Genomic DNA, 27970 nt, shown 5'->3' with positions numbered 1-27970 from the left:
TATGAGATAAGGTTATTGCAAGGTTATAGTGTGATGTTATCTAAAATTCATGGTATTCACACATATACGATTGTCCAAGTGTGCAACTGGTCTACCTTGTAGAAAACAGTAAAATCTTTTGTTTAAAATGAAGTATCCAAGTGTTGTGTCCTGTCATATCGTAATGGACACAACACGACAAACAATCGATGAGGAAAATAATGTAGGTGTGAAAGTAACACATGTTTTACTCCACAATTACTTATGACTATCTTTATGCAATACATATAACTCTTGCTCATCTTTTACCTAATTTATTATGACATACACCTAGGTAGGAACTAATTCTATGGTATTGGTTGATTTTTATCATCAGCATTGTAATCGATGCAGGAGAATAAAATTTATAAATGAAAAGAAATAAAAACTTATAGACTTTAGGAAACAATGACACAACAATATAACTGCATACAAGTAGTATATAGATTAAAAACTCGAAGTGACGAGCATAAGTTACAAGTTCATGAACTAAGGGTATCAAGTCCTTATTTATTTTATTGCGTGGTTATAAGAAATAGAAGAAAAAAAAAGAGGTTGCATGCACCCAAGCTTACCTCTATGCATGTAAGGAGCTGGACCTTAGTTCTTAAGATGATACATTAGTAATTTAAACAAGGGTGACATCAAAGACTGCAGCAGCTAGAGGATTATTGCCATTTTTAGCAATTTGAGATGACACCTCAGTTTGGCTGTCTTCGTAAAAATAATGGCTTTCATTGCTTGAGTTTTGCAGACTAGATTTGATTGTGTCCCAATCAATAGAGCCAGAAGGATACTTGGTACTAGGTCCAGTTTCTACATAGATCTGAAACACATAGAATTACATTAACATTCTTTAATCTAAGAAGTTGAACATACGTGTAAATATTAAGCATGCTTGTCTTATACACTTGGACACATATATTTATGATTGGATTAGGAATACCCTAAGTTATGTGATGACAGTGACTATAATTAAGATGAAATATGATAACACAAAGATGGATGAAGAGAATTTGCCTTGTTTTCGGTGCCATCACCAAGAGTGCTCCAAGCCATGATCCAGGCACAATTATCTGGCCCACCTTGCACATTGGGACCAACGTACACCACAGCTCCCATGGATCCATTTGAGTCCTTAGGAGGGGTGCCTCTATGAGAAAACTTACTAGACTTGTTTATTTGAATAGTAGGAGGGATAGATCCGACGATCGAACCAGACCAATCTTTCTTCTCCTGGAATTTTATGGTTCCCACGCCATTATTCAACATAGAAGCCATTGTGGTAGCCTGAGCTTTTGCATTTCGCGCATCGCTTAAGGGGCTTTCATTTGCCCCGAGCTCCTTCTTCAGCTCATCTATTGCAGCCCTGTTGTTATGCCACTTAAAACTAGCAAACTTATCACACTCCCAAACATGAGTTCTCAAAATTAGAGACTTGTGCAACAATGATTGATTCAAATCCCGGAGCAAACTCCTCACCAGCTACCTTTACAAAAGGGACCCACCCTGGAGGTTTGGGTGGTATTTCCCCCTCCGAAGCTTAAGTCAGATGTCAGGGATGTAAAGGAACTTTTAGAGAGGGAAAGTAGAGAGAGAGAGAGAAGAATTTATGACAGAGTAACAGTACTATCCTCTGAAAAACGTACCTTTCACCCTGAAATCAAGGACTATTTATACTGCTTGAAATGACTGCGGTGCCTTGATGTCACCCTAATTTGGAGCATCTGATTGGCTAATCAAAGTAGCGGGACACGTGGCAGCGATTGATTGGTCAGCACACCTCATTTTCATAAAAAGGTGTAGATCATTCTTAGTGGGCCTAAGTACAATTTTTGGGGCCAGAAGAGAGGCCTCGGGTACACTTTCTTCAGAGAAATGTACTTTTAGGCCTGCCACTTCCAGACCCTTCGTACTTTTACCTCTCTGCATGCAGGCCACATGTAGGGCTCCGATGGGGCCACGTGGCAGCACGATAGCCGTTGATTGTTTAGGCTACAACATTTGCCCCTTAAAAGAGGGAGTTATTGTCCTTTAGGCGCCAAGACGGTTAATCTTCCTCTTTTAACCGACCTGGAACTGCCCTTCCCCTTCTTTCAAAAAAGAGGCGCGATTTTGCCGGTCTCCACAGGTCAACCCTAGGCATAACGGTTACTTTTCACCGGATGAAGAGGTCATTTTCACCCCTCTATAAATACATGCCTTAGTCGCTCCTGAAATCATTTTTACAGTGCTGAGAGATTTTCTAGAGAGAGAAACTCTGCGAATTTTTACTGAACTTTTAGAGAGAAGAATTACTCTCGTCCAAGTCCGTGAAACTGCTTCTTTGTTCGTCCGAGGTCTCAAGTTATCTTTGTCGCTCGTCCGAAGTCCTCTCTACAGGTATATTCTCAACTCTCTTTCTTGTTTTCACACATATTTTAAGAAAATGAGCTCGTCTTCTTCATCGAACACACCCGGCCGCTCAAGGGTTGGTACTAGCCCTAGAACAGAGGGCCTATCTTCTTCGGCATCTTCTAGAGTTGGACCCATCTTGGCCGGACATGCATTCTTTTTTTTTTTCTCATGGCCGGCTAAGTCAGACGACCCAGTCTTTACCTGTGCAGAGTAATCTGGCTCGCGTTAAGCAAACAGCTCGTGTCAGACGAGGAGTTATCCTGCCGGCCTCCAGCTCTGAAATGGAGGGATCTACTGGACGAATTCCCAACGAGGGTGAGCGCGAAGTACAGAGCCCTCGTCCAGCGAACCCGAGTCCTCCCCCTGAATACGTCCAGGAGGAACAAGAAATTGGAGGTTCCCCTGACCCCAGCCCGTCCATACGCGAGACGGTCTCGGATGAGCCAAGGACGGCCAGCTCGTCCAATCCTGCTAGTAGCTCAGAGGAACCGTCAACAACCTCGTCTGAAATAAGACGACGGTTAGGTCCCCTTTCTGACCCTAGATTCATTTTGGCTGATAATACATGGCTAGGGCGAATAGGTTCGGACCTTAGACCTTGTTCTTTGGCTATGCCCATGCCTGGTTACCAATTCGTTCTCCCTGGCCGGGAGGATACCATACTTAGCGCCCCCTCAGGCCATTTTGCCGTTTATCGCCTGGCCTTAGATGCCGGCTTGCGATTTCCTCTTCATCCCTTCATCAGCCAAGTTCTTCATTACTACGGCATAGGACACAATCAACTTGCCCCCAATTCTTGGCAAAACATTCTCACCTTTTTGGCCGTTTGCAATCTAAAGGGGAAAGACCCTTCTTTGGCCGCCTTTACCCATATTCATTATGTTTCAAAGGTTCCCAGAACCATTGAGGGAAGCTGGCTGAGCGTTTGCAATCGTCAAGGATTCTTGACGTCCTGGGACAAGACGTCCAAGATACACTCTTTGAAGGGTGAGTTTTTATTCGTCCAAGCTCCCGATAAAGCGGTTGCTAAAAGGCTTCGTTATTTTAGCCAGGCCAATACCAATACTGGACGTATGGCTTCATATCTAGAGTTAGAGAGTAACTCGGCTGAGGAGATGGTGGAATACTTCCGGATTTCGGAGTATTCCATGGGAGACGTCTCCTTCAAGGGTCCGTCCAACTGGATCCCCTTTAAAGAGATGTTCTACCATGATAACTTCTTAGTCGCTGCCGGTTTGCGGCAGGACGAGGACAGAGGTATAACTACTGAATATTTTCAAGTAAGCTTCTCGTCCAAACTATCATTCGTCTAACATTTCTTCTTTTTGCAGATTCAGCCAGAAGTAAGCTGAAAAAATCTTGGATAGGAGACATGAGCTCGTCCAGATTTGCAGACAATCTCTGGAAAGAATACAGCAAGTCGGGCGCTGAAAAGCGGGCCGACACACTGGTAAAATTTTTTTTTATTTTTTTTTTTTTTTTTTTTTTTGACGACTTGCTTTTACGAAGAGGAAACCGTCCTGCATCCTAATCTGGACGCTTTGCTTCTTCAAAGAGGAGAACGTCCTGACTGGACAATGGACGGTTTGCTTCTTTGAAAGGCAAACCGTCTTGAACACCATTTGGACGCCTGGCTCCTTCAAAGAGCAAATCGTCCTTATTGGAACCTTGACGCCTTGCTCCTTCCAGGAGCAAATCGTCCTTACTGAAACCCGGACGCCTTGCTCCTTCAAAGAGCAGATCGTCCTTGTTGAAACCCGGACGCCTTGCTCCTTCAGGGAGCAAGTCGTCCTTACTGAAACCCGGACGCCTTGCTTCTTTGGAGGGGAATCCGTCTGGAATCAATCTTGGACGATTTGCTTCCTGGAGAAGCAGGTCGTCCAAATAATATTTAAACACCTCGCTTCTCAAAGAGTATCACGAGGTTTTTTCAGGACGAGCTTCATCTCTAACTTGTTCTCTCTTTTTTCAGAAAAATGCCCCAACATCTAGGGCTTTGGCCGAGAAGGCACCAGCCAAGAAACGGTCGGCTGGGACTAGTGAAGCTCCTCCCCCTAAGAAGGCAATGGGCTTCACCGCTATGAAAAAGAAGTCGACACGGCCCGCTCCTAAGGTCGTGATCGATCTACCAGCCAAGGAGGAGGCCAAAGAAGAGCCAGCTGAAGTTGACTCCCGGGCCCTCGTGGCCTATACCGGTCCGGCCGAGCAACCCACTCCTTCGCAACCTGACGAGGTTGTCGTCTTGGACGATGCTTTACAATCTTCTCAGCCGGACGCGGCTGTGGACGAGTCCGCCTTCTATGGGCCAGTGGCCCAACTGGTAGGCCAGATGCCGGCTGCTTATAGGACGGCTTCCCGCTCTTCTAGTGAGTCTTACTATTCCAACGTAGTTATAACACTACGGGTTGGCGGGCGTCCGATAAGTCCGTCCAACAAACAGACCGTGGTCATTCCCATCAGGTGTATTGACGAGTCTAAACTTTCAGATAAAGGGAAGGGTCCAGCTGCTGATGGGTCTCCTATTCTTTCTGATGACGAATCTTCTCCGGCCTTCGGAAAGATGTCATCAGCCGATCGGGAGAAGCTCAAGACGGAGCTTTTCAAGTGTTTCCCTGAGCCCTATATCAAGGGGTTGAGGGGAGCATCGTCTGGGCATGTGGGATACATGTCTCAGCTTGCTGCCGAGGTACATCCTTCTTTCTTTAGACGTTTTATGCTTTTTACTTAAGACATTTACTCCTTTCTTTCTCAACCGTCCTGATATATCTCTTCCTTTCATATTTTCAGCTGTTTGCTCGCAGCATGTTAACTGAGGACTGGGCGAAAGCGCTTCGAAAAGAAAATAAGAAGCTCGTCCAGGACGTAACTGCGGCCGCTGACCATGCTCAGTTCGTCATATCCGAGCAAGAGGTGTTGCACCAGCAAACCAAAATTGCTTTGGAAAAAAGATCGGCTGAGCTGGAATCTCAGATCAAAGTCTACCTTCTTCGGTTGACGGAGATGCTGGACGAACGGGCATCCTTGGAACGTGCCCTGACGGACGAAAGGAACTCAGCCATGGCCATGGCTGCTGATTTTTATAGAGAGAACCTCGTCCTGAGGGTAAAGAACCAAGCCCTTCGTGCTGAGGTGGCGGACACAGTTGCTGCGGCTAAAGAGGCTATGAACACCGTCATAGATACCTCAAAAGAATGGGCAGTGCAGGCCTTTGGTATGATGGCCGAGGAAGAGGATATCCCCAGATATGCTCGTCGGCTGGAGTTCCAAGAAGCCTTACACAAGGCCACCATATCTGGAGCAGACCCTCCCGTCTTTGAGGAATCTTCTGAGGACGAGGAAGGGGAAGAAGATGTGGAGGCCCAGGACGAAGAGGACAATGATCCTCCTGCTGCCTAGTCTTTTGTTATATCTTGGCCGTGGGCCACATGTACCTCTTTTGTACTTAGACAAACTAAATTGTAATCATCTTCTTTACATTTATGAAAGGCTATCCTTTTCCATCTCTCTTGTTCTATGCTTTACTGTTTTTGACGCACTGTCTTACAACTCTATGATTATACAAAGTACAAAAGCAACTCGTCATAACATTTTGGCCGATTACATCTACAACATTCATTAATGCCCAAGTATGAAAGTAATTCGTCAATCATTTTTTATTTGACCCAGTAGCTCTTTTCTGGACTTTCATAACTAGATGCTCAAGCAAAGACTTGTTTTTAATTTTTGGATTTCAAAATTACCAAGTATAAAGTTTGCTCGGCCAGAACCTGGGTGCCGTCGTCATTGGACAAAGACTTAGTCAATTTATAAATTATGCCCCCCTTCTTGGACGAAGAGTTTTTATAACTTTTCCCCGTTCAAGAAGGAGTTAAGAAGATAATTTTTAAACAACCAGGACGAGTGGTTTATGCCAGAAGCAACTCGTCCAGGCTACTATTCTGACGGGCTGCCTCTTTGGAGAGCAACTCGTCTGAATGATAGTTGGACGAACTGATTCTTTGGAAAAACTCGTCCATCTTTGTGAAATCATGAAATAACTTGTTCCTTTACTAAGGTTGTTATTTCGAAGTTTTGTGGCTTTTGGACGGACAGTAAGATACCTTTACTAAGGCGTCTTATTTCCAGCCGACCTTGTTCAGGAGATGTTTAACTCTTTAAGTAAACAACGGCCAAATCTGACATGTTTTATCCGTTTAAGAATGATAACATGTTCAGCCGAACTCCTAATGAAAGGTGCATTGTCTTTTTGCTTTGTAAAATTAGTTAGCTTTTGACAGTAGTGTAACTTAAACAATTAAAACAAAGTCATAGAGAAGTAGAATTGTATTATATGAAGTTTGCTTGACGGATAGTCAAGGTACATGTCTACATTCTACTTTTTCATTGTAATGCATTAGAAAAGATTACAATTTAGCTGGATGCTCTAAACAAAGTATTTCTTCAAAGTGTCAGAATTCCACGTCCTAGGAATAGGACGTCCGTCCAATCCTTCAGACGAAAGGTACCATTCTGAACGACTTCGATTATCTTATAGGGCCTTCCCAGTTAGGAGTAAGCTTGCCTAACTCTTTGGCTCGGCCGACCGCTTCCATTTCTTAGGACGAGATCTCCCATCTTTAATGGACGTCTGCAACTCTTTTGTTGAAGTCTCTTGCCATTCTTAACTTATATAGTTGCATCCTCAGCAGAGCATTGCCCCTGACTTCAGGAACTAAGTCCAAAGCCGTCCTAAGAGCTGCCCAGTTAGCATCTTCTGAGTACATCATTACTCTTAAGGTGGGTTCCTCAACTTCAATAGGAAGGACAGCCTTGAGCCATAGACCATCATGAAAGGAGTCTCTCCTGTGGAATTCTTGGTCGTCGTCCTAATTGACCATAAGACCAGCTGCAATTCTTCTACCCAAAGCCCCTTTGCATTGTCTAACTTCTTTTTAATCCGGCCGAAAGGATCTTGTTAAAGCCTCACTTGCCCATTAGCCTGTGGATGAGCTACTGCTGCAAAGTGAGCTTAATTCCTTGGTCGGCCAACCATTGACGAAGCTTGGGTGTTTCAAATTGGCCCATTATCAAAGACGATCGACTGGGGCATGCCAAACCTTGTAATCAAGTTCTTCCAGATGAACCCTTTGACATCATTGGTGGTGATCCCCTTAATGCTTCAGCTTCAACCCATTTTGTAAAGTAGTCTACAGCTACTATTACAAATTTCTTCTGGCCGGCAGCAATAGGAAAAGGCCCAAGAATGTCCATCCCCCATTTAGCAAAGGGAAGAGGAAAGAGAATGGGCGTCAAGTAATTGGACGGCTTTTGATGGATATTACCATGCTTTTGGCAACTATCACACTTCTTGGCATAGAGGAGTGCATCTTCTTTTAAGGACGGCCAAAAGTAGCCCGTCCTGAGAGCCCTTTCTGCCAAAGCTCTTCCTCCAATGTGAGAAGCACAAGCTCCCTCATGCAACTCCTTAAAACGTCCAGACCTTCCTTTCGGCTGATGCACTTGAGAAGAGGCCGATTATAGGATTTTTGTATAGAGTCTCATTCCACAATTCAAACCACTTGTCCCTAGCTTCACATACTTGGCCTTAATGGGATCAAGAGGCAGACGGCCGTTTTCTTGAACTCAATGATTGGACTCATCCACTCATCATCTCGGCTGAGAAACAGCACTTCTCCGGCCTCAATGCTCTTGGCCGCCTTACCTCCCAAAAGACTGTTCTAGGAACATCTCCTTCGCCGAGCTGGCCAGTTTAGAGAGGGCATCAGCTTGATGGTTTTCTGATCTGGGCACCTGATCTAGGACGAACCTCTTTAAAGACTTGATCTCTCCTTGACCAAATTCATATACTTGCTCATGGACGCTTCCTTGCATTCAAACTCACCATTGACTGACTGACAACCAGCAGAGAGTCAGTTTTAGCTTCATTTCCAAGGCCCCAGCCGCTTTACACATTTTTATGCCGGAAGAGAGCTTCATACTCTGCTTCATTATTGGACGCCTGGAATTGAATTTCATAGCATATTCAAACTTATCCCCTTCTGGAGATTGAAAAATGATTCCTGCCCCACATCCGTTGGCAGTTGAGGATCCGTCCACCATAAGGGTCCAATGACGCCTTCCTGCTGCGGATCCTGGACGCTTTCTATCGTAGGCCGAGTAAGCTCTACATGAAATCAGCCAAAGCTTGGCCCTTGATTGCCTTTCTAGGCTCAAATGTTAAATCAAACATATTCAGCTCAACAGCCCATTTTAACATTCGGCCAGAGGCATCCATCTTATGCAACACTTGCCTAAGTGGCTGATCTGTATATACAAGAATGCTGTGAGCTAAGAAGTAAGGTCTTAACTTCCGGCTAGCCATCAACAAAGCCAGGCCGAATTTCTCGATGGAGGAATATCTGTTCTCAGCATCTTTCAGCACATGGCTCACAAAATAGACGGGTATTTGACCGCGTCTCTTTCAGCCAAGAGACTGCACTACTGCGAAGGTGATACAGCCAGGTATACATACAACTTCTCACCTTCGGCCGGACTGATCAACCTAGGCAGCTGCCGAAGATGATCTTTTACTTGCTGAAGCGCACTCAGCTTCTTCCGACCACTCAAACTTGGCATTCTTTGATAGTAGCAAAGAAATGGTGACATTTGTCTCCTGATTTTGAGAGAAACCGTCCAAGAGCAGCCAAACAGCCCGTCAACCTCTGAACTTCTTTGACTTTGGACGGCGAAGACATATTCATAATAGCCTGAATTTTGTCGGGATTTGCCTCAATCCCTCTCTGATCAACCAAAAATCCCAGAAATTTCCCAGCAACTACGCCGAACACACATTTTTGCGGATTAAGCTTCAACTTGAATTTTCTCAAGGTGAGGAAGGTTTCCCTCAGATCGTCCAGATGATCTTTCTCTCTTTACTCTTGACGATCATGTCGTCATATAAGCTTCCATATTTCGGCCGAGCTGCGGCTGAAATACGTATTAATGAGCCTCTGAAATGTAGCCGGAGCATTTCTTAGGCCGAAAGGCATCCTGAGCCATCCATACAGCCCTTTCTCAGTAAGAAGGAAGTCTTATCTTGATCATCCGGCCACATAGGAATCTGATGGAAGCCAGAGTAGGCTCCATAAAGCTCAGCAGGGCATGGCCGGCCGTAGAATCAACCAGACGATCATTTTTGGCAACGGGAAGCTGTCCTTAGGACAAGCCTTGTTCAAATCTGTATAATCAACACACATCCTCCAAGTGCCATTCGGCTTTGGAACCATCACAACATTTGCTACCCAATCTGGGTAGTATGTTTCCCGGATGAATTTAGATTTAAGCAGCTTTTGAACTTCCTCATCAACGGCCTTATTTCTGGCCGGCCCCAGATGCCTCTTCTTCTGCCGAATAGGCTTTTGCCCCGGCTCAATGTTGAGCTTATGGACGGCCACCTCAGGGTCTATCCCAGGCATCTCTTCTACAGCATAGGCAAACACATCTTCAAATTCTCGCAGCAACGCAACTAAGGCGTCCTGAATTTCGATCTCAAAACTGATCCAATTTTCAATGTCCTTTCCGGACGCTCTGGATTCAAGCAAATCTCTACTGGACTTTCCACAGGCTCTGGACGTTCTAGTCCCAGACTCATTATAGCCATTATCTCAGATGAATGCTTTTCTTCCTTAATAGCCAAACACTTTCTCTTCTTGCTAGGCAAAAGCATGGACGGATTGCTTTCAGGAAAAGCGATCTTGAACCTTCTCAATTTCCTCCTTAAGCTCACAATCTGGCCTTTAACTTTTTGGCCGAATCATCTCCTTGTGCCTTGGACACTCTGCTTTTTTCCCAAGATGATGGTTTGAGTGTGGTGAGATAGCATTCTCTGGCAGCTTGCTGGTCTCCATAAAGAGATCCAATCTTCCCACCATCACATTCAAACTTCATCAGCATTAAATGGGTCACAATGACGGCCTTGATGTGATTTAAGGTAGGTCGCCGAGAATGACATTATAAGCTGTCAAGTCTCGTACTACCAAAAATTTCACAAAAAGCTCCTGGCCGCATCTTTTTCTCCAACTCTGACGGGCAAGGTGACGGTTCCCATAGGGTGTATGACCCCCGCCAAAACCAATTATAGGATGATTGACCGGCATCAAATCTTTTTGTCAAACTTTAAACGAGACAAACAATCAGCACTGATATATTCAGTTGAGCTTCCAGTATCAATCAAAATTCGCCTAACCCTAGATTGGCAATCTTCATTTCCACAACCAGCGGATCATCATGAGGCGTCCTAATATTTCCCCGGTCCAACTCGCTGACCACTATTTTTGGAAAAGGATCAGACTCGGCCTGGTTGGTGAGCATAACCTGGCTGAGTTCCCTCAAATAGTTTTTGTGGCCGCGATTTGTTGGACCTCCAGCTGCAAATCCTCCTGAGATGACCATACACATCATCATCCGTGCTATCTCCGTCCATCTTCTTCCTTGACGGTTATCCCTTTTCTGAAACTTCCTTCCTGACGAGGGTAGGTAATTGTTCATCTTTCCTTTTCGAGCCAACTCTTCTAGTGCTCGCTTCAAATGCTTGCATTCATTGGTTTCATGCCCACAATCTTTGTGAAAGTGACAATACTTGCTCTTGTCCCTGTTACGGTAAGGCGTCTTCATCTCGGCCGGCGCCTTTAGCTCATGCTGATCTTTTATTTCCATCAAAATGGAATATTGATCTTTGTTGAACTCTATTGGTTCAACTGAGGCCGCCGGCTCTGACCGCCTACTTCTCTTGGACGAAGTGGTCATAGAAGTCATGGCCCAAGTCTCAGCCTTCTTGGGCGGATTCTTTTTGGCTGAACAGCTTCTTCACTTTCTTCACTTCTGGCTGTTTTGCTTCAGCACAGACCTCTGTGGCATGAATGAATGCTTCAGCCTCCCTCATGCTTCCGTCAAAGTAGTGATTTTCTTCTTCACCAAATCAAACTTAAAACTTCCTGGTCTTAGACCTCTGATGAAGGCGTCAAACGCCACACCCGCATTCAGATCTTGGATCTGCAAGCCTCCAGATTAAACCTCTTCACATAACCTCTCAAGGCTTCCTTAGGACCTTGGATGACTTTCCCAGGTGCATGCTTGTTTTTGTTCTTGCCGATTAGCCACAAAGTGACTGGTGAATAGAATACTAAGTTCAGTAAAAATTCACTGAATTAGGGGTAAGTTGTTAAACCATTTTTGCGCTACTCCTTTCAAAGTAGCTGGGAAATTCTTACACCAAGTAGCATCGTCCACCCCTTGGACATACATCTGATGCTTGTAAGCTGATAGGTGATCGTCCGGATCAGTAGTTCCGTCAAAAGGTCAATGGTTGGGAGCTTAACCTTTGGGAAAGGGGGGACTCCATGATCCTGACCGAGAAAGGAGTGGGCCAATTGATCTGGAGTGCCGCCACCTGCCCCTCAATGGGTATGTGCTCCTGACGGTACTCTTTAAAACCGGATTAGATGAGGTGTTAGCTAAGGTTGACGCCTGTACACCATAGGCTGCAAAACTGTCTTCTCTTGCCTTGGCTGGAAAGCGGATGGACCACGGCTTCGCACCACTGTTCTGGACGGGAGCCTTAAGGACGGATCCTTCATATATGGCGTGGAGCCAGAGGCCGAACGCTGCTGCGCTGCCGCCCTCTTGGCCTCCAAGTACTCCCGGGATCAGTCTCCATCATGTGACCAGTGGAGGGATATTATCTGCTGGACGGACCACCAGTTTCCAGTCCATCTTCCTCCTAGAATCACTGACTGCCTGCTTTCCTTTGGAAGGCGGCTAGTCAATTCTGGCCGAGGTGGCCGACTAGGTCCTGGACGACCCTCTTGAGATCGCCCTTTGAGTGGCGCAGCTGCCTCTTCTCTCGGACTCATCTGAAAAAATAGCATGTTGCTCTTAATATGCTCTTCCATAACAGCGGCCATCCTGGCCTGGAAGTCATTCAATACATTTTCCAAATGACCAGCAGTCACTGGACGGTCAAGATTTTCTTGGATGACTGGAGTTATAGTCCTACCCTCGAGGTGAACGGCAGCATGGCCCTGATCCCTGCCTCGAGGTGGTCTCTCGTCATCAACGGTATCATCCACCTGAACTCTAAAACTTCTGTTCCTTGCCACATTCGAAGAGTGACAGTCCGTCATTGTTGCGTCTCCCCACAGACGGCGCCAAATGTTATGCCTCTTAAAACTAGCAAACTTATCACACTCCCAAAGATGAGTTCTCAAAATTAGAGACTTGTGCAACAATGATTGATTCAAATCCCGGAGCAAACTCCTGACCAGCTACCTGCACAAAAGGGACCCACCCTGGAGGTTTGGGTGGTATTTCCCCCTCCGAAGCATAAGTTAGATGTCAGGGATGTAAAGGAACTTTTAGAGAGGGAAAGTAGAGAGAGAGAGAAGAATTTATGACAGAGTAACAGTACTATCCTCTGAAAAACGTACCTTTCACCCTGAAATCAAGGACTATTTATACTGCTTGAAATGACTGCGGTGCCTTGATGTCACCCTAATTTGGGAGCATCTGATTGGCTAATCAAAGTAGCGGGACACGTGGCAGCGATTGATTGGTCAGCACACCTCATTTTCATAAAAAGGTGTAGATCATTCTTAGTGGGCCTAAGTACAATTTTTGGGGCCAAAAGAGAGGCCTCGGGTACACTTTCTTCAGAGAAATGTACTTTTAGGCCTGCCACTTCCAGACCCTTCGTACTTTTACCTCTCTGCATGCAGGCCACATGTAGGGCTCCGATGGGGCCACGTGGCAGCACGATAGCCGTTGATTTTTTTGGCTACAACACCTGTGCTTCTCATTGATTCGTGATGATGATTTTGGTGCTTGGTAGGATGCCATTTTCCTAACAACTAAGAAAGGTAAAACAAAGGATAATCAAATAATAATATAAGTAATTTTTCCCTATCATTTATTTGAATTTGGACAGACTTACTTTGATCCGCTTTTATGGTGGCTTTCATAATATATAGACACGAATATTAAGACAACAAACATGGGAGGCAGTGTGAACCTATTGTGCACGTTATAAGGAAAAATGTAGTATTGTGTAGTATAATAATGATAGTGATATACAAGATTTAGCTAATCAAATTATTATTAACAAAAGACTACAAATATTTTGGAAAAAAAAAACTTTCTCTGTATTTTTTTTATTTTTCCTAATTTAACTATTTTCCCAATACACTTATTCAACCTTAAATATCTTTCACTACATATTAGTAAAAATTATGATGATTATATATTAATAAAATACTCAATACGACTAATCAAATAAGACCCGACATTACTATAATTTTTCCTTAAACATTAAAAAAATTTAAAAGATTCTCTCTAATTGTTAATAGTGTCAAGATCTCAATTATAAAAGATAAAAGATATAGATAGAGTTCAAGTGTAATCATAAGAATACGGTAGTACATGATTAGAGTGTACCCATTTACCATTAAACGAAACTAAATTCTTACTTTGCACTATGATTATGTACCATATATGCCAATCATTTTGCTTATTAAAGAAACTCAATGGTAAATATTTATTATGACACTTCAATTTGGACTAGTATTAACGAATAAGAATACTTGTAAAAGATATGAGACAATATTATGAGAGACAAGTCATTTGAATATCATTTCATGGTACGACAGAATTACAAATATTAATTTAAATATTATATACTTACCTTATTCTGGTGATACTGAGCCTATAAAATTGATGTTGCAGTTGATGATTGAAAAAATATCCTCCTACTCTTTCCTTATTTATAGGACACCAAAGTAGCAAATAAGGGGACACATAGTCGATCCATGTGGCCATGCTCATCCTCAATTCAACCATTAGCATCTGATGCTTTCAAATTTCTGGTTTTCTTTTTCTTTGTGAAATTCGCATGTGATGCTTTCTTATCCGTATTTTCTTTTTCTTTCTATCAAAGTATGCTCAGAGACCAATTACAATGTATAGAAAATGATAAAAGCTAACAAAGCTTAGAATCTTTGTGGCGTATTATATTGAAAGATAGTGGTAGTAATACTATAGTATACAAGTCCCATAAAAAAATATGTCTATAACTATTATTAAAACGTGAAAGAAATAAATGAAGTACGTCACATATCACCTTATCTTTTATATGTTGACATAGTGCTACGTCAGATAAGATACCTTATTAGAAATGTTTTAGCAATTTTAAACAAGTTAATTAAGCTACCAATCTCCTTCAATAGTATTGTCTTGAATTCTTATAGATTTTTGGTTTAGAGGGTACTGCTTTTCTGCACATATATGTCATGTTGGAGAAATTAATCTTAATTAGATTTTTCAATGTAATTAACTATTGTAGTAATTAGTAAAAAGGTCCTAATAAGTTTTATAAATCTTCATAATACTTTACAATTATCATATTATAATCAGAAACAAAAGAAATAATAGTAAGAATAATTTAGAGCTAGATTTCTTTAATAAATAGGTTGAATATGCTAATTATGAAGAAAAGTGATACGAACTTTAATTTTTTCCTATTTTACTTTCTTTCTTATTTAATTTTTTGGGGTGTAACCCTATTTTACTGTTGAGAGAATGGAATCACTTTCTCTTGATGGAAAAGTACAGAACTATTTCATTTTTTTGTGTATGTAGAATGACCTTTTTTAAAAGGAATATATGCAATTACTTTATGAAAAGTTTAGAATAACAATTTTTTTAATTAATTAATTAATTCTCATGTAGGCTCTTGGTCCAAGTCAATTCTCCCATTAGGGACAGTTCGAAAGCGGCCCTAAATATATAATCTCTACTATTAATTATACACGCTGAATTAATAGTCATAAAATGTGATTGTAAAATAAATATTTTGTGCCTCATATTTGAACAAGAAATTGAAGTTTTATATACTGGTCCTTTAATATATAATCTCTATTATTAATTATACATGCTAAAATATAAAACCTATTTCTCTTTATGAGAAAATACGTAACCATTTCATTTTTGGTGTATGTTGAATGACCTTTATTAGACAATCATATGAAATTATTTCATCAAAAATGCGAAATAATTTTTTTATGATTAATAATTAATTCGTCATATGATTTTCTTGGTCCAAGTGAGACTTTCCACCAAAAAAGTTAGACTGTGAACCTAAGTATATCTTTTTTACTATTAATTATACTTGGTAAGTTGATATACACGAATTGTGATGTGACACATAGATTGAGTGCGTTGAGATTTAAAAAAGAAATTAGACTTTTAAATATCGACCATTCATATTCTTTTTTTTTTCAATGTAATTGGTCAATATCCTAAATGTTATTTTACCCTATATCTCGGCAATTACTCAATAAGTATTAATAAAGTTAATTGATATCATAAATTTTCTTCTATCCTATATCCTCAAGCTTTTTTATTTACTCTTTTTTCAGAACAATGTAGTTATTTAATTAATTTACTTCCCTCGTTCCTAATAAATAAGTATTAAAGTTTAGTTGATCGACAATATTCAACCCTTTTTAATTCCCATTTTTATTTTATTTTTTAAATTCAAAGATGTACTGAGTATTTTTATACTTTGATTTATCTCTTTTCAATTAGGTATTAGTCCCTTTTTTCTCTCGATCATGCGAAAGTTTTAGCTAAAGTACTTTCCAGATATGCCAAAATGCAAATCCTTGATAGAATATTTCGTAAGATTTTAATCTTCTATTAAAGTTATTCATAGACATAGATATTATGATCTCATTCTCTGTTTTTGATTCCTAATATTTGAGTGGCATATGTTCGTCAAATACACGAAACAATCAAATTTTGATATCTTTATTTTTTATGTATCGCAAAATTTGGATTATCTTTATTAGATGATTTTTTGATACTAAGTATTAAATAGAGAAGCCTAAGACAAGGACTATTACCTTGCTTTAACTAGTCTTAATTTTTAGCATTACATATTATTGTATTTTTAGTTAGTGGGACATTTAATGATAATGGTTGCAGTTGCATCCTAATTCCTAAAAGGCCACACATGTTGACTGAAAGCCTTCCATGTTCCAGAATGTTCCACTTGGAGGTTGCCCAATAAGCACTTGTTACCTATAGGGCTTGCATTGTTGCATTTAAACTTTATTTTAAAGACTATTCTAAACTAGACTTAAGTTTGTACTTGTTATTGTATTAAGAAATTCCTTATATTAATTATTTGACATACATTGTTACTACAAGAAGCCAATTTTGAGGCCTAGGTAAAGATGATTGTTCAAAAACTTATTATCTCAACACGTGGAGCACTCTATACTAGCACAAAAATGTAGGTTCAAATCTCATGTACGCTGAACTATATATTAAAAGTTAATTAAAAGGGATCTAATTAACAAAACAAGGGGTAAGTTATTCTTAAACGAGTTAAAGTTACACAAAATCTAGTTAAAATCGCCTTTAGAACATATAAAGTTATTCTTTGATTAGTAACTTTAAACTATTACGAGCTACTTTTAAAATAATCGAACCCTTTTTTTTTTTTTTTGCTAATGATCCATTGGGCAAACAACCGACTCAAACTATTATTTTGCTACTAGTTCTATAGATGATCTATATTGTATTAACACATATATGTTTTTATAGGAAAACATTTAGCATCACAACTATCGAAAATTTTGAACATGAGACTTCCTCTCATTAATTAATTCCTTTTGTTTCGTTAGCTGCACTATGAAATTCACATGTGATGCTTTCTTATATGTATTATCTTTTCCTTTCTATCAAAGTATGCTCAGAGGATCAATTATAATGTATAGAAAATGGTAATAGCTAACGGAGCTTAGAATCTTTGTGGCATATTATATTCAAAGATAAATGTAGTAATACTCTAGTATATAAGTCCCATCAAATAAGATGTCTATAACTATTATTAAAAGTGTAAGAAATAAATGAAGTCGTCACAATATTTCTATATGTTGACATGACGCTACGTCATATAAGATACTTTATTTTAAAAAGTTTTCGCATTTGAAACAAGTTAATTAAAGCTACCAGCCTCCTTCAATAGTATTGTCTTGAATTTTTTTATAGATTCTTCATTTAGAGGGTACTACTTTCTGCACATATATGTCATGTTGGTGAAATTAATCTTAATTAGATTTTTCAATGTAATTAACTATAGTAGTAATTAGTAAAAAGGTCCTAATAAGTTTTATAAATCTTCATAATACTTTACAATTATAATGTTATAATCACAGTCAAAAGAAAAAAGAATAAGAATAATTTAGAGCTATGGAAAGTAAGATTTGTTTAATAAATAGGTTGAATATATGCTAATCATAAGAAAAGTGATATGAACTTTAATTTTTCCCTATTTTACTTTCTTTCTTTTTTAATTTTTGGGATGTAATCCTATTTTACTTTTGAGAGAATGGAATCACTTTCTCTTGATGGGAAAGTATGGAACCACATCATTTTGTTTGCATATATGGAATGACCTTTTTAAAGGAATATATGCAATTACTTTATGAAAAGTTTGGAATATATTTTTTTAAACATTAATTCTTCATGTGATGCTCTTGGTCCAAGTCAATTCTTCCTTTATGGACACTTTGAAACTGGCCCTAAACATATAATCTCTACTATCAATTATACATGCTAAAATAACATACATAAAAAGTGATTGTGAAATAAATATTGAGTGCCTCATATTTGAACAAGAAATTGAACTTTTATATATTGGTCGCTTATGTTCTTCTTTTTTGAATGTTAGCGGTCAATATCTAAAGTTTTATTTTATCTTATATCGTGACCACTCAAGTTTAAGAATCGGTTGGCTCCTGAATACTCCCTCCGTTTCCTAAATATCTTCCCTCTTTTCGTTTAAGTGCGTTTCACAAAGATCTTCCCTCTTTTACTTTATTCCTTTTTGGAATATTTTTTCCCCTTTTTACCCTCTCATGTCCACTCATATGGTCACCATTACATTATTAATTAAATTTTACTCCCTTTCCTCTCCTACTTTAACCCCTTTTTATTTGTTTATTATCTTAACCATCTTTTCTACCTACTTTACCCACCCCACACAAATGGATCCGCCTTGGTATCTGTAGAATAGTAACAAGGAAGATCTTTAGGAAATGAAAGAGTAAGTGTTAATGGAATTTTGATTAAATCTTAAAGCCTATTCCTTTTTTGCTAGAATAATGGAGTTAATGAATTAATTTACATCACAGTCTCTAAAAGATACTATGTTGAGTAAATAGACACTATTCTTCAACGAATTGTGAATCCATTTGCTCACTGTTACATAAAGATAAATGGTCAAGTGGAATAGATGTGGTTAGCTTTGTCTCACTGCATGCTTTCAAAATTATCAACTTCTTGTAATTTTACTTGTGCACCATTAAAGATATTAATGACCCTATAGGAGTATTAGGTTACGTAAAAAGTGAATCTAATACTTATTTAGGAAAGAGAAAGTATAAAATCTTAAGAAAATTAATAATTGCAAAACATTTACAAGTGTCAAATCACAAAGAATTGCAAAAAGGATAGTTGCTTTTTTTTTTTTCTTTTTGGGGTGGGACACTATCTAAAAATTGATAATATAGAATCACTTTCTCTTTATGAGAAAATAAATAACCAGATCATTTTGTGTGTATGTGAAATGACCTTTATTAGACGATTATATGGAATTATTTAATCAAAAGTGAAAAATAATTTTTTTTTATGATTAGTAATTAACTCTTCATATGATTTTCTTGGTCCAAGTGAGACCTTCCATGAAAACTGTTGGATAGTGACCCTGAGTATATCTTTTTTTTATTATTAATTATACATGGTAATTTAATAAACATAAATTGTGATGTGACATATAGATAGAGTGCCTTATGATTTAACTAAGAAATTGAAGTTTTAAATATCGACTAGTCATATTCTTTTTTTTAATGCTATTGGTCAATATTCTAAATTTTATTTTACTCTATATCTCGACAGTTACTCAATAAGTGTTAATAAAGTTAATTGATATCATAGTTTTTTACCCTATATCGTCAAGCTTTGATATTTCCTATTTTTTCTAGAATAACAGTAATTATTATTTAATTAATTTTCTTCCCTCGTTCCTAAGTAATAAGTATTAGTTGAGTTAATTGACAATATTCAACCCTTTTTAATTCCCATTTTTATTTTATTTTTTAAATTCTAAGATCTACTAAGTATGTTTTTTGTTATAGTTCGATTTATCTCTCTTTAGTTTGGAATTAGTCCCTTTTTTTCTCTCATGCGAATGTTATAACTAAAGTGCTTTCTAGATATGTCAATTGCAAATCCTCGCTAGATTTTTCGTAAGATTTTAATCTATTATTTAAGTGTTCCATAGACATAGATTTTGTGATCTCATTATCTAGTTTTTCTCTATTTTTTATTGCTAATATTTGAGTGGCATATGAATTTTGATATCCTTATTTTTTATGTATTTAAAATTTTGGATTGTTTTTATTAGATTATTTTTGGATATTAAGTATTAAATAGAGAAGCCTAATACAAGGACTATTAACTTCCTTTAACTAGTTGTAACTTTAAGCATTATATTTTAATGTACTTTTAGTTAGTGGGACATTCGATGATAATGGTTCTAATTGTATCCTATGTCTTAAAAGGCCACACATGTTGAATTAAAGCCTTCCTTGTCCTAGAATGTTCCACTTGGAGGTTGCCCAATAAGAACTTGTTACCTGTGGGGCTTGCATTGTTGCATTTAAACTTTATTTTAAAGACTATTCTAGTCTAGACTTAAGATTGTACTTATTATTGTATTAAGGAATTCCGATCCATATATTAATTTTTGACACACATTGTTACTACAAGAAGCCAATGTTTTGAGGCCTAGGTAATGATGATTGTTCAAAAACATTTTAGCTCAACTCGTGGAGCGATGTATACTAGCACAAAATTGTATGTTCAAGTCCCATATAGGTTGAACTATAAATTAAAGGAAAAAGCTATATGCAGCCCTAAGGGCTGTATATAAGAAGCTAAAAATGAAAATAAGTTACATTAATTGATCATTTATTACATCGATTGATGCAAAAAAATTTTATATATTCACAACTTTTTTCCATTTTAACTAGTGTATTTATGTCTTATATGCAACCCTAAGGGTTGCATATAGCATAAGCCTAAATTAAAAGTAAAGAGGGATATAATTAACAAAACAAGGGGTAAGTTATTCTTAAATGAGTTGAAATTAAAAAAAATCTAGTTAAAACGATCTTTAAAACATATAAAGTTATTCTTTGATTAGTAACTTTAAACTATTATGAGCTACTCTGAAAATCATCGAACCATTTTTTTTTTGCGAACGATCCCAGGGCAATAGAAAGTTCTGACGAGAGAAAAAAATTAACCTTATAAATCCTAATGCGTCGAAATTGAAATCAATATAGATGATGTTCAAACAACCGACCCAAACTATTATTTTACTACTAGTTCTATAGATGATCTATATATTGTATTAACATACATTTTTTATAGAAAAACATTTAGCATCAAAACTATAGAAATTTTAGGTTTAACCGTTTGAAAACATTGCTCCCAAAATTACCAGAATGCATTTGTTCCGGGAAGACATATGTACATGAACTTACCCATATTAGAAACAAACAACGCAGAGGTCCCAAACAACTAGCCGCGCTCAAACTGGACATGAATAAGGCATACGACAGAGTAAGCTGGGTGTTTATTTTACGGGTGCTTCGAGTGTATGGATTCCCAGAGCATTGGGTGAACTTGATACAGGAATGTATATCAACAGTGTCATATCAAGTTCTGATTAATGGTCACACAACACAACCTTTTACTCCTACCTGTGGGTTGCGTCAAGGCAAACCTCTTTCGCCGTATCTCTTTTTGTTTTGCATGGACATACTATCATGTATGACAAGTCTGACCATTGATATCCGACAGTTTCAAGGCATCCGTATTCGAAATCGGATCGGGGGCCTACGATATCCCACCTTTTCTTCGCAGATGACTCAATGTTCTTCTTCAGAGCTTCACATGATTCTTGTCGGGAAGTAATTATAGTCATAAATAGATTTTGTGCAATATCGGGTCAGATATTGAATTTATAAAAATCATTCGTCAAGTTCAGCCCTAATACTCCGCCAGAAAGTCAGAGTGCTTATAAAGCTATCTTGCACATGGATTCACAAACATCAGTTGGTGATTACCTCGGCGTCCCGATTGATTTCCAATCAACCAAAGTTCAACAGTTCACTCCTCTGATGGATAAGATCTCGAAGCGTATTACTAGCTAGAACCACTTCCATTTATCGCAACCAGCAAAGGTGCTCATCATTAACTCCATCCTTATTGGCGCTATCATGAACCAACTAGGAGTCTTCCAAATTCCCACTACAATAGCTAAAAAAATTGATAGCATGTTAGCTATGTTTTTCTGGAAAGATGCACAAGGTAAAGGCATTCACTAGAAGAAACGCGATATCATCCAAAGCACTCGCGGTCAAGGGGGGATTGCTATTCGCAACATTGGAATTTTTAACAAAGCTTTGCTAATGAAAAAGGATTGGCGCATCAAGCAAAATCCACACTTGCCCCTCTCCAAGGTCTACCAGAGATCTAGTTCCTCGATTAGTTCATCACAGCATAGTCATCCACAATCCTCCTAGGGCCGAAAAGGTATACTACTAGCCAATACTTTACTTTCCCAACATACAAACGGGAAGGTAGGAGATGGAAGTAGGATAGGGGTTACTACATACCTATGGATGAATGGCTCTCGACCAATTTTCAGAGATCGCACTCCGTTAACCGAATCACGTAATTTAAAGGTGGGTGATCTGATGCTTGGTAATCAATAAGGATGGGAATTTCAGAGGATGACCAGACTATTTGAGCCTCAATGTGCACGTCAAATACAAGCTATTGAGTTACCGGAGGCTAGGGATCAAAGGGATGAGGAGTATTGGCCTTATTCTAAATCGGGTGACTTCACAACAAAATCAGGATATGCAATTGTACTCCAACAACAAAATGAAATCAGGGGCATGACATCTCACATGGATACAAAATTTTTTCGTATTCTTTGGGAATTGCGCATCATGCCAAAACGGAAACTGTTTCTCTGGAAACTGTGGCACAATGGGTTGGCCACAAACCATAACCTTTATAATCGTCAGATAGGGAGTTCAAGTGAGTGTCCAATCTGTTTGGCCGATATAGAAGATACTCAACACTTGTTTCGCTGGTGCCCTATGGCTTCTAAGATTTGGGACCGGGTGGGTTTGGGGAGCCAACTCAATACAGGGAGTCACTCGCCATTTCACGAATGGCTTGGTTATTAGACGATCTACTTCCATAAGGAGGATAGGCTTCCTTCTCGGCCTTCGACGTTTGTGGGAGCTCTTTGGTCAATCTGGAAATATCGTAATGACCAGGTATTTAGGAATCATCACCCAACAATTCCTGTGATTGTTATCCAACTACAAGAAAGTGATAAGAAACATCCCACTTTTATAGCTTGCACTCATGACCCTACTCGGAATCCCCGTGACCCTAATACCCCACCTGGTTTCTCATGTGTTTAACTGGGCCAGCAACATACTACAATGAGGCAACTAACTATCCAAATTGATGGGTCTTGGGATAGAAATACGAATGCAGGAGGGGCAGCTTGGGCTACTAATTTTGATCCCAATTTCGTACAAGTGCAAAAAGGTTTATTTTGCTTTACTCTCTCAGCTTTGGCCATAGAAGCAACGGCTTGCCGATACTCCTTAATCAGGGCAAAAAATGTGGGACTACTCAACATTAGAATCCTAACCGATTCGTCAGTGCTTGTACAACACCTCCAAGCGGATCATACCAGGGACATAACGCTGGAACGGACAATACACCGGATTAAATCGATGGGTCAAAACTTCACATCTACAAAAAGTCTCTCGGACACAGGTAACGATGGCCCATCAACTTGCACAATGGTGTAGGACGAACCGCACAAGCGTTGGTTAAGTCTTCTTAGTTTTTCATTTATGTTTCTTTCTTTCCTTGTACGCTTCTCGGTTGTCAAAGAAAAAAAACTAGAGAAATTTTTGAATATGAGACTTCCTCTCATTAATTAATTCCCTTTGTTTTCTTTAGTTGCGCTATGGAAAAGGGGTGAAATATATCAACTATATTTTACATGTGGTAATGCTAATTAATATATTTTACCAGCTGCTTAGCATTTGGTTATGAGGTATGGTTATGGCAAGGTTATACTGTGATGTTGTCTAAAATTCATGGTATTCACCCGTATACGATTGTCCAAGTGTGCAACTGGTCTACCTTGTAGAAAACAGTAAACTCTTTTGTTTAAAATGAAGTATCCAAGTGTTGTGTTCTGTCATATCGTGACGGACACAACACGACAAACAATCGATGAGGAAAATAATGTAGGTGTCAAAGTAACATAGATTTTACTCCATAATTACTTATGACAAACTTTATGCAATACATATAACTCTTGCTCATCTTTTACCTAATTGATTATGACATACACCTAGGTAGGAACTTATTCTGTGGTATTGGATGATTTTTATCATCAGCATTGTAATCGATGTTGAAGAATGAAATTTATAAATGAAAAGAAATAAAAACTTATAGACTTTAAGAAACAATGTCACAAAAATATAACTTTATACAAGTAGTATATGGATTAAAAACTCGAAGTGACGAGCATAAAGTTACAAGCTCATGAACTAAGGGTATCAAGTCCTTATTTATTTTATTGTGTGGTTATAAGAAATAGAAAAAAAAAAGTGGTTGCATGCACCCAAGCTTACCTCTGTGCATGTAAGGAGTTGGACCTTAGTTCTTAAAATCATACATTAGTAATTTAAACAAGGGTGACATCAAAGACTGCAGCAGCTAGAGGATGATTGCCGTTTTTCGCAATTTGAGCTGACACCTCAGTTTGGTTTTCTTCATCAAAATAATGACTTTCAGTGCTTGAGTTTTGCAGACTAGATTTGATTGTGGCCCAATCAATAGAGCCAGAAGGATACTTGGTACTAGGTCCAGTTTCTACATAGATCTGAAATGCATAGAATTACATTAACATTCTTTAATCTAAAAAGTTGAACATACGTGTAAATATTAAGCATGCATGTATTATACACTTGGGCACATATATTTATGATTGGATTGGTAAATACCCTAAGTTATGCGATGGCAGTGACTATAATTAAGATGAAATATGATACCACAAAGATGGATGAAGAAAATTTGCCTTGTTTTCGCACTACAAAAAAAACTACATATAGAGGCAATCCAAAATTGCATCTAAATATACATCTGTAGCCTCTAATGGTGTTTAGAAGCAATTTTCTCGCTGCCTCTAATTAGTCCGTCGCTAATTATAGGTTGCCCCTAATGCCACCTTTTAGAGACAGACAAGTTATGTTGTTGCTAATTGTTGGTTGCCCCTAATGCCACCTTTTAGAGACAGACAAGTTAAGGTGTTGCTAATTGTTGGTTGCCCCTAATCCCACCCTTTTGAGGCACAAAACTTGAATTGTTGCTAAAGCCACTTACATTTAGAGGCGACCACCAGGCAGTCGCTAATTATAGGTTGCCTCTAATGCCATATTTTTGGGGCACACATGTTACATTGGTGATTAGACCATTTATATTTAGAGGCAACCATAAGTTTGTCTCTAATTTTAAGTTGCATCTATTGCTTAGTTTTTGGGGCACACAAATATTGTTTCTAAAACCACTTATGTTTAGATGCAACTATAAATTTTGCCACAGATTATATTTAGATGCAATTACGTTTCATAGCTTCAAAAAACATTTAGGGGTATTTATACATGTTGCTCCTAATTATATTTAGATGCAACTGTAAAATTTTATAAAATAGCTTTTTAGATGCACCAAATTTTTATAATGATATTTAATAATAATGCTACGTAATTTTTAATATTATTTATATATTTACTTATTTTGCATAATAATTCAGAAAATTAACGTAAATGGAAGAAAGAAATTATATATTATCAAAGAAAGAAATATGCATTTATATAAAAGTGACCACTATACACAATCCAAAATAATATCCATAGATGGTGAAACATAATAACCTAGAAAGTTTTAACATAATCATTCCCGTATTCTAAGGAGCCAAAATCTAAGTAACTTAAGCTATATAATAGAGATGCACCATATCTGCCAATCTGTTCCAAAAAGTATGTGCCCAAAAAATCTCCTAAATATGCAACTGTGTACATCTTCACTAATAGTTATAAGCCGGGCTTAGTAATACCCTGTAACCTCGTCGTCACTAACACTAGTATCACTAACAATCTCTATGATCTGATATTCTTCGCTTTCATAAGCTAGAGCAGAATATCCATCCCCTTTCAAGAGCTCTATGATATGATCATCACTGTTTTCACTTTCACTGTCCTTATGTATGTCTTCTTGGTCAAAGATCATGACCCCGTTGTTCGTCCTCTTCCTGTAAGACCTTCTTCTAGGAGCAACCAATCCTGAGTACAAACAAAAAGATCCAGCATTAAAATATAGAAATAACATATATAATAAAAAGACAAATCACTGTACAAGCATGAAACCACAAATAGATCACCCAACTAGCTATGACTTCTAATATCAACTCAAATCTTATAATCTAGCATTCCTTGTAAAGATTTCAGATAAACTGAACATTCCACCAATACTTGCAGCAGCTATTAGAAATACAATGCTGCATAATAACAGTGAATTTAAATCCTTAAAATCCTTAATCTCGAATGTCGAACCATGAGTTATATGTATAAATTGAATAGCTAAAAACAATTACAAGAGACTACAGTTGAATAACTACAGTTGAACTTATGATTCATGGAATATCTCTGGAACTTATAATGTGTAAATTGAATAGCTAAAAACATTGCTCTTTTAACTACAGTTGTCTAAATAAAACATAACTACAGTTCCACATTTTGAGAAAATGTTGTATGACCAAGGGCAGTTAGTTAATGTTTATCTGGATGCATTTGCAATTACAAGAGACTTGCAGTACTCAAATGTTGTGAGGGATGTTCTTGAATACTTAAGGAGAGACATGATAGGGCAAGAAGGAGAAATTTTCTCTGCAGAGGATGCTGACAGTGCAAAAACAGAAGGTGCAGCAAGGTTTATTTTCCACAATAACTCTAGGAGATCTAAAAACTTAAAGCACAAAAAGGTCACAACTTTCAGAGGTTGAAGCATATATATATATAGGAAAGAAACTCAAAGGTGTTCACGCAGGACTGCAAGACGTGCTTTTTCATATTGCAATTTCACTTCTCCAGCTAGTCCTAATACAGCAGCCAGAAAAGACAAAGAAACTTACAAAATAGAAAACAACAAAACCATTTAAGGACAAATGTTATAGGTCATCATCATAATTAAATCAAACAACAATTATATCAACTATATAAATAAAGATGCTAAACATGGTATTGAACCTTAGAATGATGCATAAAGAACACGCTTATTTCCCCCTTGATCCCAAAAATTACCTTCTGGAGGTCAAAGCAAAACATAGAATTACTTGGATAAAGGCATCATCAATTTGCCAAATATACTTCAATCAACTATATATATATCAAGACTAGATAAGATCCCTTACAAGGACAATTTGGAAAACTAGATCAAAAATCATAGTCTTTCTGAACTTGGGAACAGTCATGAGTCGCTTAAGTTCTTAGTAGACAAGAGGTCAACAACAACAACAACAACAACAACAACAACAACAACAACAACAACAACAACAACAACAACAACTTTGAAATGCTTCGCTGACCAAAAAAAATACTTCCGGAATCATACCGCAATTTTCGGGGATGAAACCCTTCAGAATTGAACCAAAAAAAAAATATTAATAACTAAATTGAACCCAAAAAAATACTTTATACCTTCAGAATCATCAACCATCTTCTCCTTCCCCTTACTTCCAGCCGCAATTTTCGGGGATGAAACCCTTGCTTTCTTGCGTTCCTTATCGTTGACCAGTTCGCTCCCCTTTGCTGGAAGGGCACAAACAATTTGCCTACCTTCTGCAACCTCTTCTGCAATGCTTCGCATGATTTCGTCGAAAGCTGCTTTGGCAAATACACTCATGAATTGCGTTGTTGATTCGGTTCCCCTCAAAGAAAGATAATAGTCAAGGAACTTTCTTTCACTGATATGCTCGAAACAAAGTTTCAACCATGCTTTTCGTTGTGGATCTTGTTCAATTTCATAAGCAATTTTTAATGGTGTTAAATCTACCATTTTTGGGTGTTTTGGGGTTACGTTTACCGGAAAAAGGGAAGGGATTGGTGTTGTACAGGACCGAAGAGTGGAGGAGGCCGAAGGGAAGGGAAGAACCGGAAAAGAGGATGGGGATTAGGGTTTAATGGGAATTAATTAAGGGGTCATATAGTTGGTTTGGCAAAGGGAAGGGGAGACGTTATTAGCAGGTTTAATTTGTTTCGTTAAGGCGGGAATCTAATTCAGAATTAAAAAA

The 27970-nt window shown here is 38.4% G+C and overlaps 1 protein-coding gene across 1 annotated transcript; it reads right to left on the bottom strand.

The window, feature by feature from the left end:
- Positions 1-440: 440 nt before the first annotated feature.
- LOC125498366 (uncharacterized) lies at positions 441-14408 on the bottom strand. The gene is made up of 4 exons (XM_048646521.2): positions 14129-14408; positions 13235-13291; positions 1039-1387; positions 441-844 (listed from the first exon to the last, which is right to left on the bottom strand). Exons 1-4 carry the CDS (start codon positions 14287-14289, stop codon positions 647-649), a joined length of 765 nt encoding a protein of 254 aa, XP_048502478.2. The 5' UTR covers positions 14290-14408; the 3' UTR covers positions 441-646.
- Between the last annotated feature and the right edge of the window lie 13562 nt (positions 14409-27970).

The sequence above is a fragment of the Beta vulgaris genome, chromosome 6, assembly GCF_026745355.1.
Source record: "Beta vulgaris subsp. vulgaris cultivar EL10 chromosome 6, EL10.2, whole genome shotgun sequence".
Taxonomy (NCBI): Eukaryota; Viridiplantae; Streptophyta; class Magnoliopsida; order Caryophyllales; family Amaranthaceae; genus Beta; species Beta vulgaris.
The sequence above is the reverse complement of the archived record's forward strand: the minus strand, read 5'-3'. Positions and strand labels throughout refer to the sequence as shown.

What these genes read in the sequence shown, in the direction of transcription:
- LOC125498366 (XM_048646521.2), bottom strand. Translation starts at nt 14,289, where the DNA reads ATGCTAATGGTTGAATTGAGGATGAGCATGGCCACATGGATCGACTAT. An exon ending in CTCAGTATCACCAGAATAAG is followed by an intron (nt 13,292 to 14,128) that starts GTAAGTATATAA and finishes CTTAGTTGTTAG; the next exon opens with GAAAATGGCATCCTACCAAG. An exon ending in CGAATCAATGAGAAGCACAG is followed by an intron (nt 1,388 to 13,234) that starts GTGTTGTAGCCA and finishes GCATAACAACAG; the next exon opens with GGCTGCAATAGATGAGCTGA.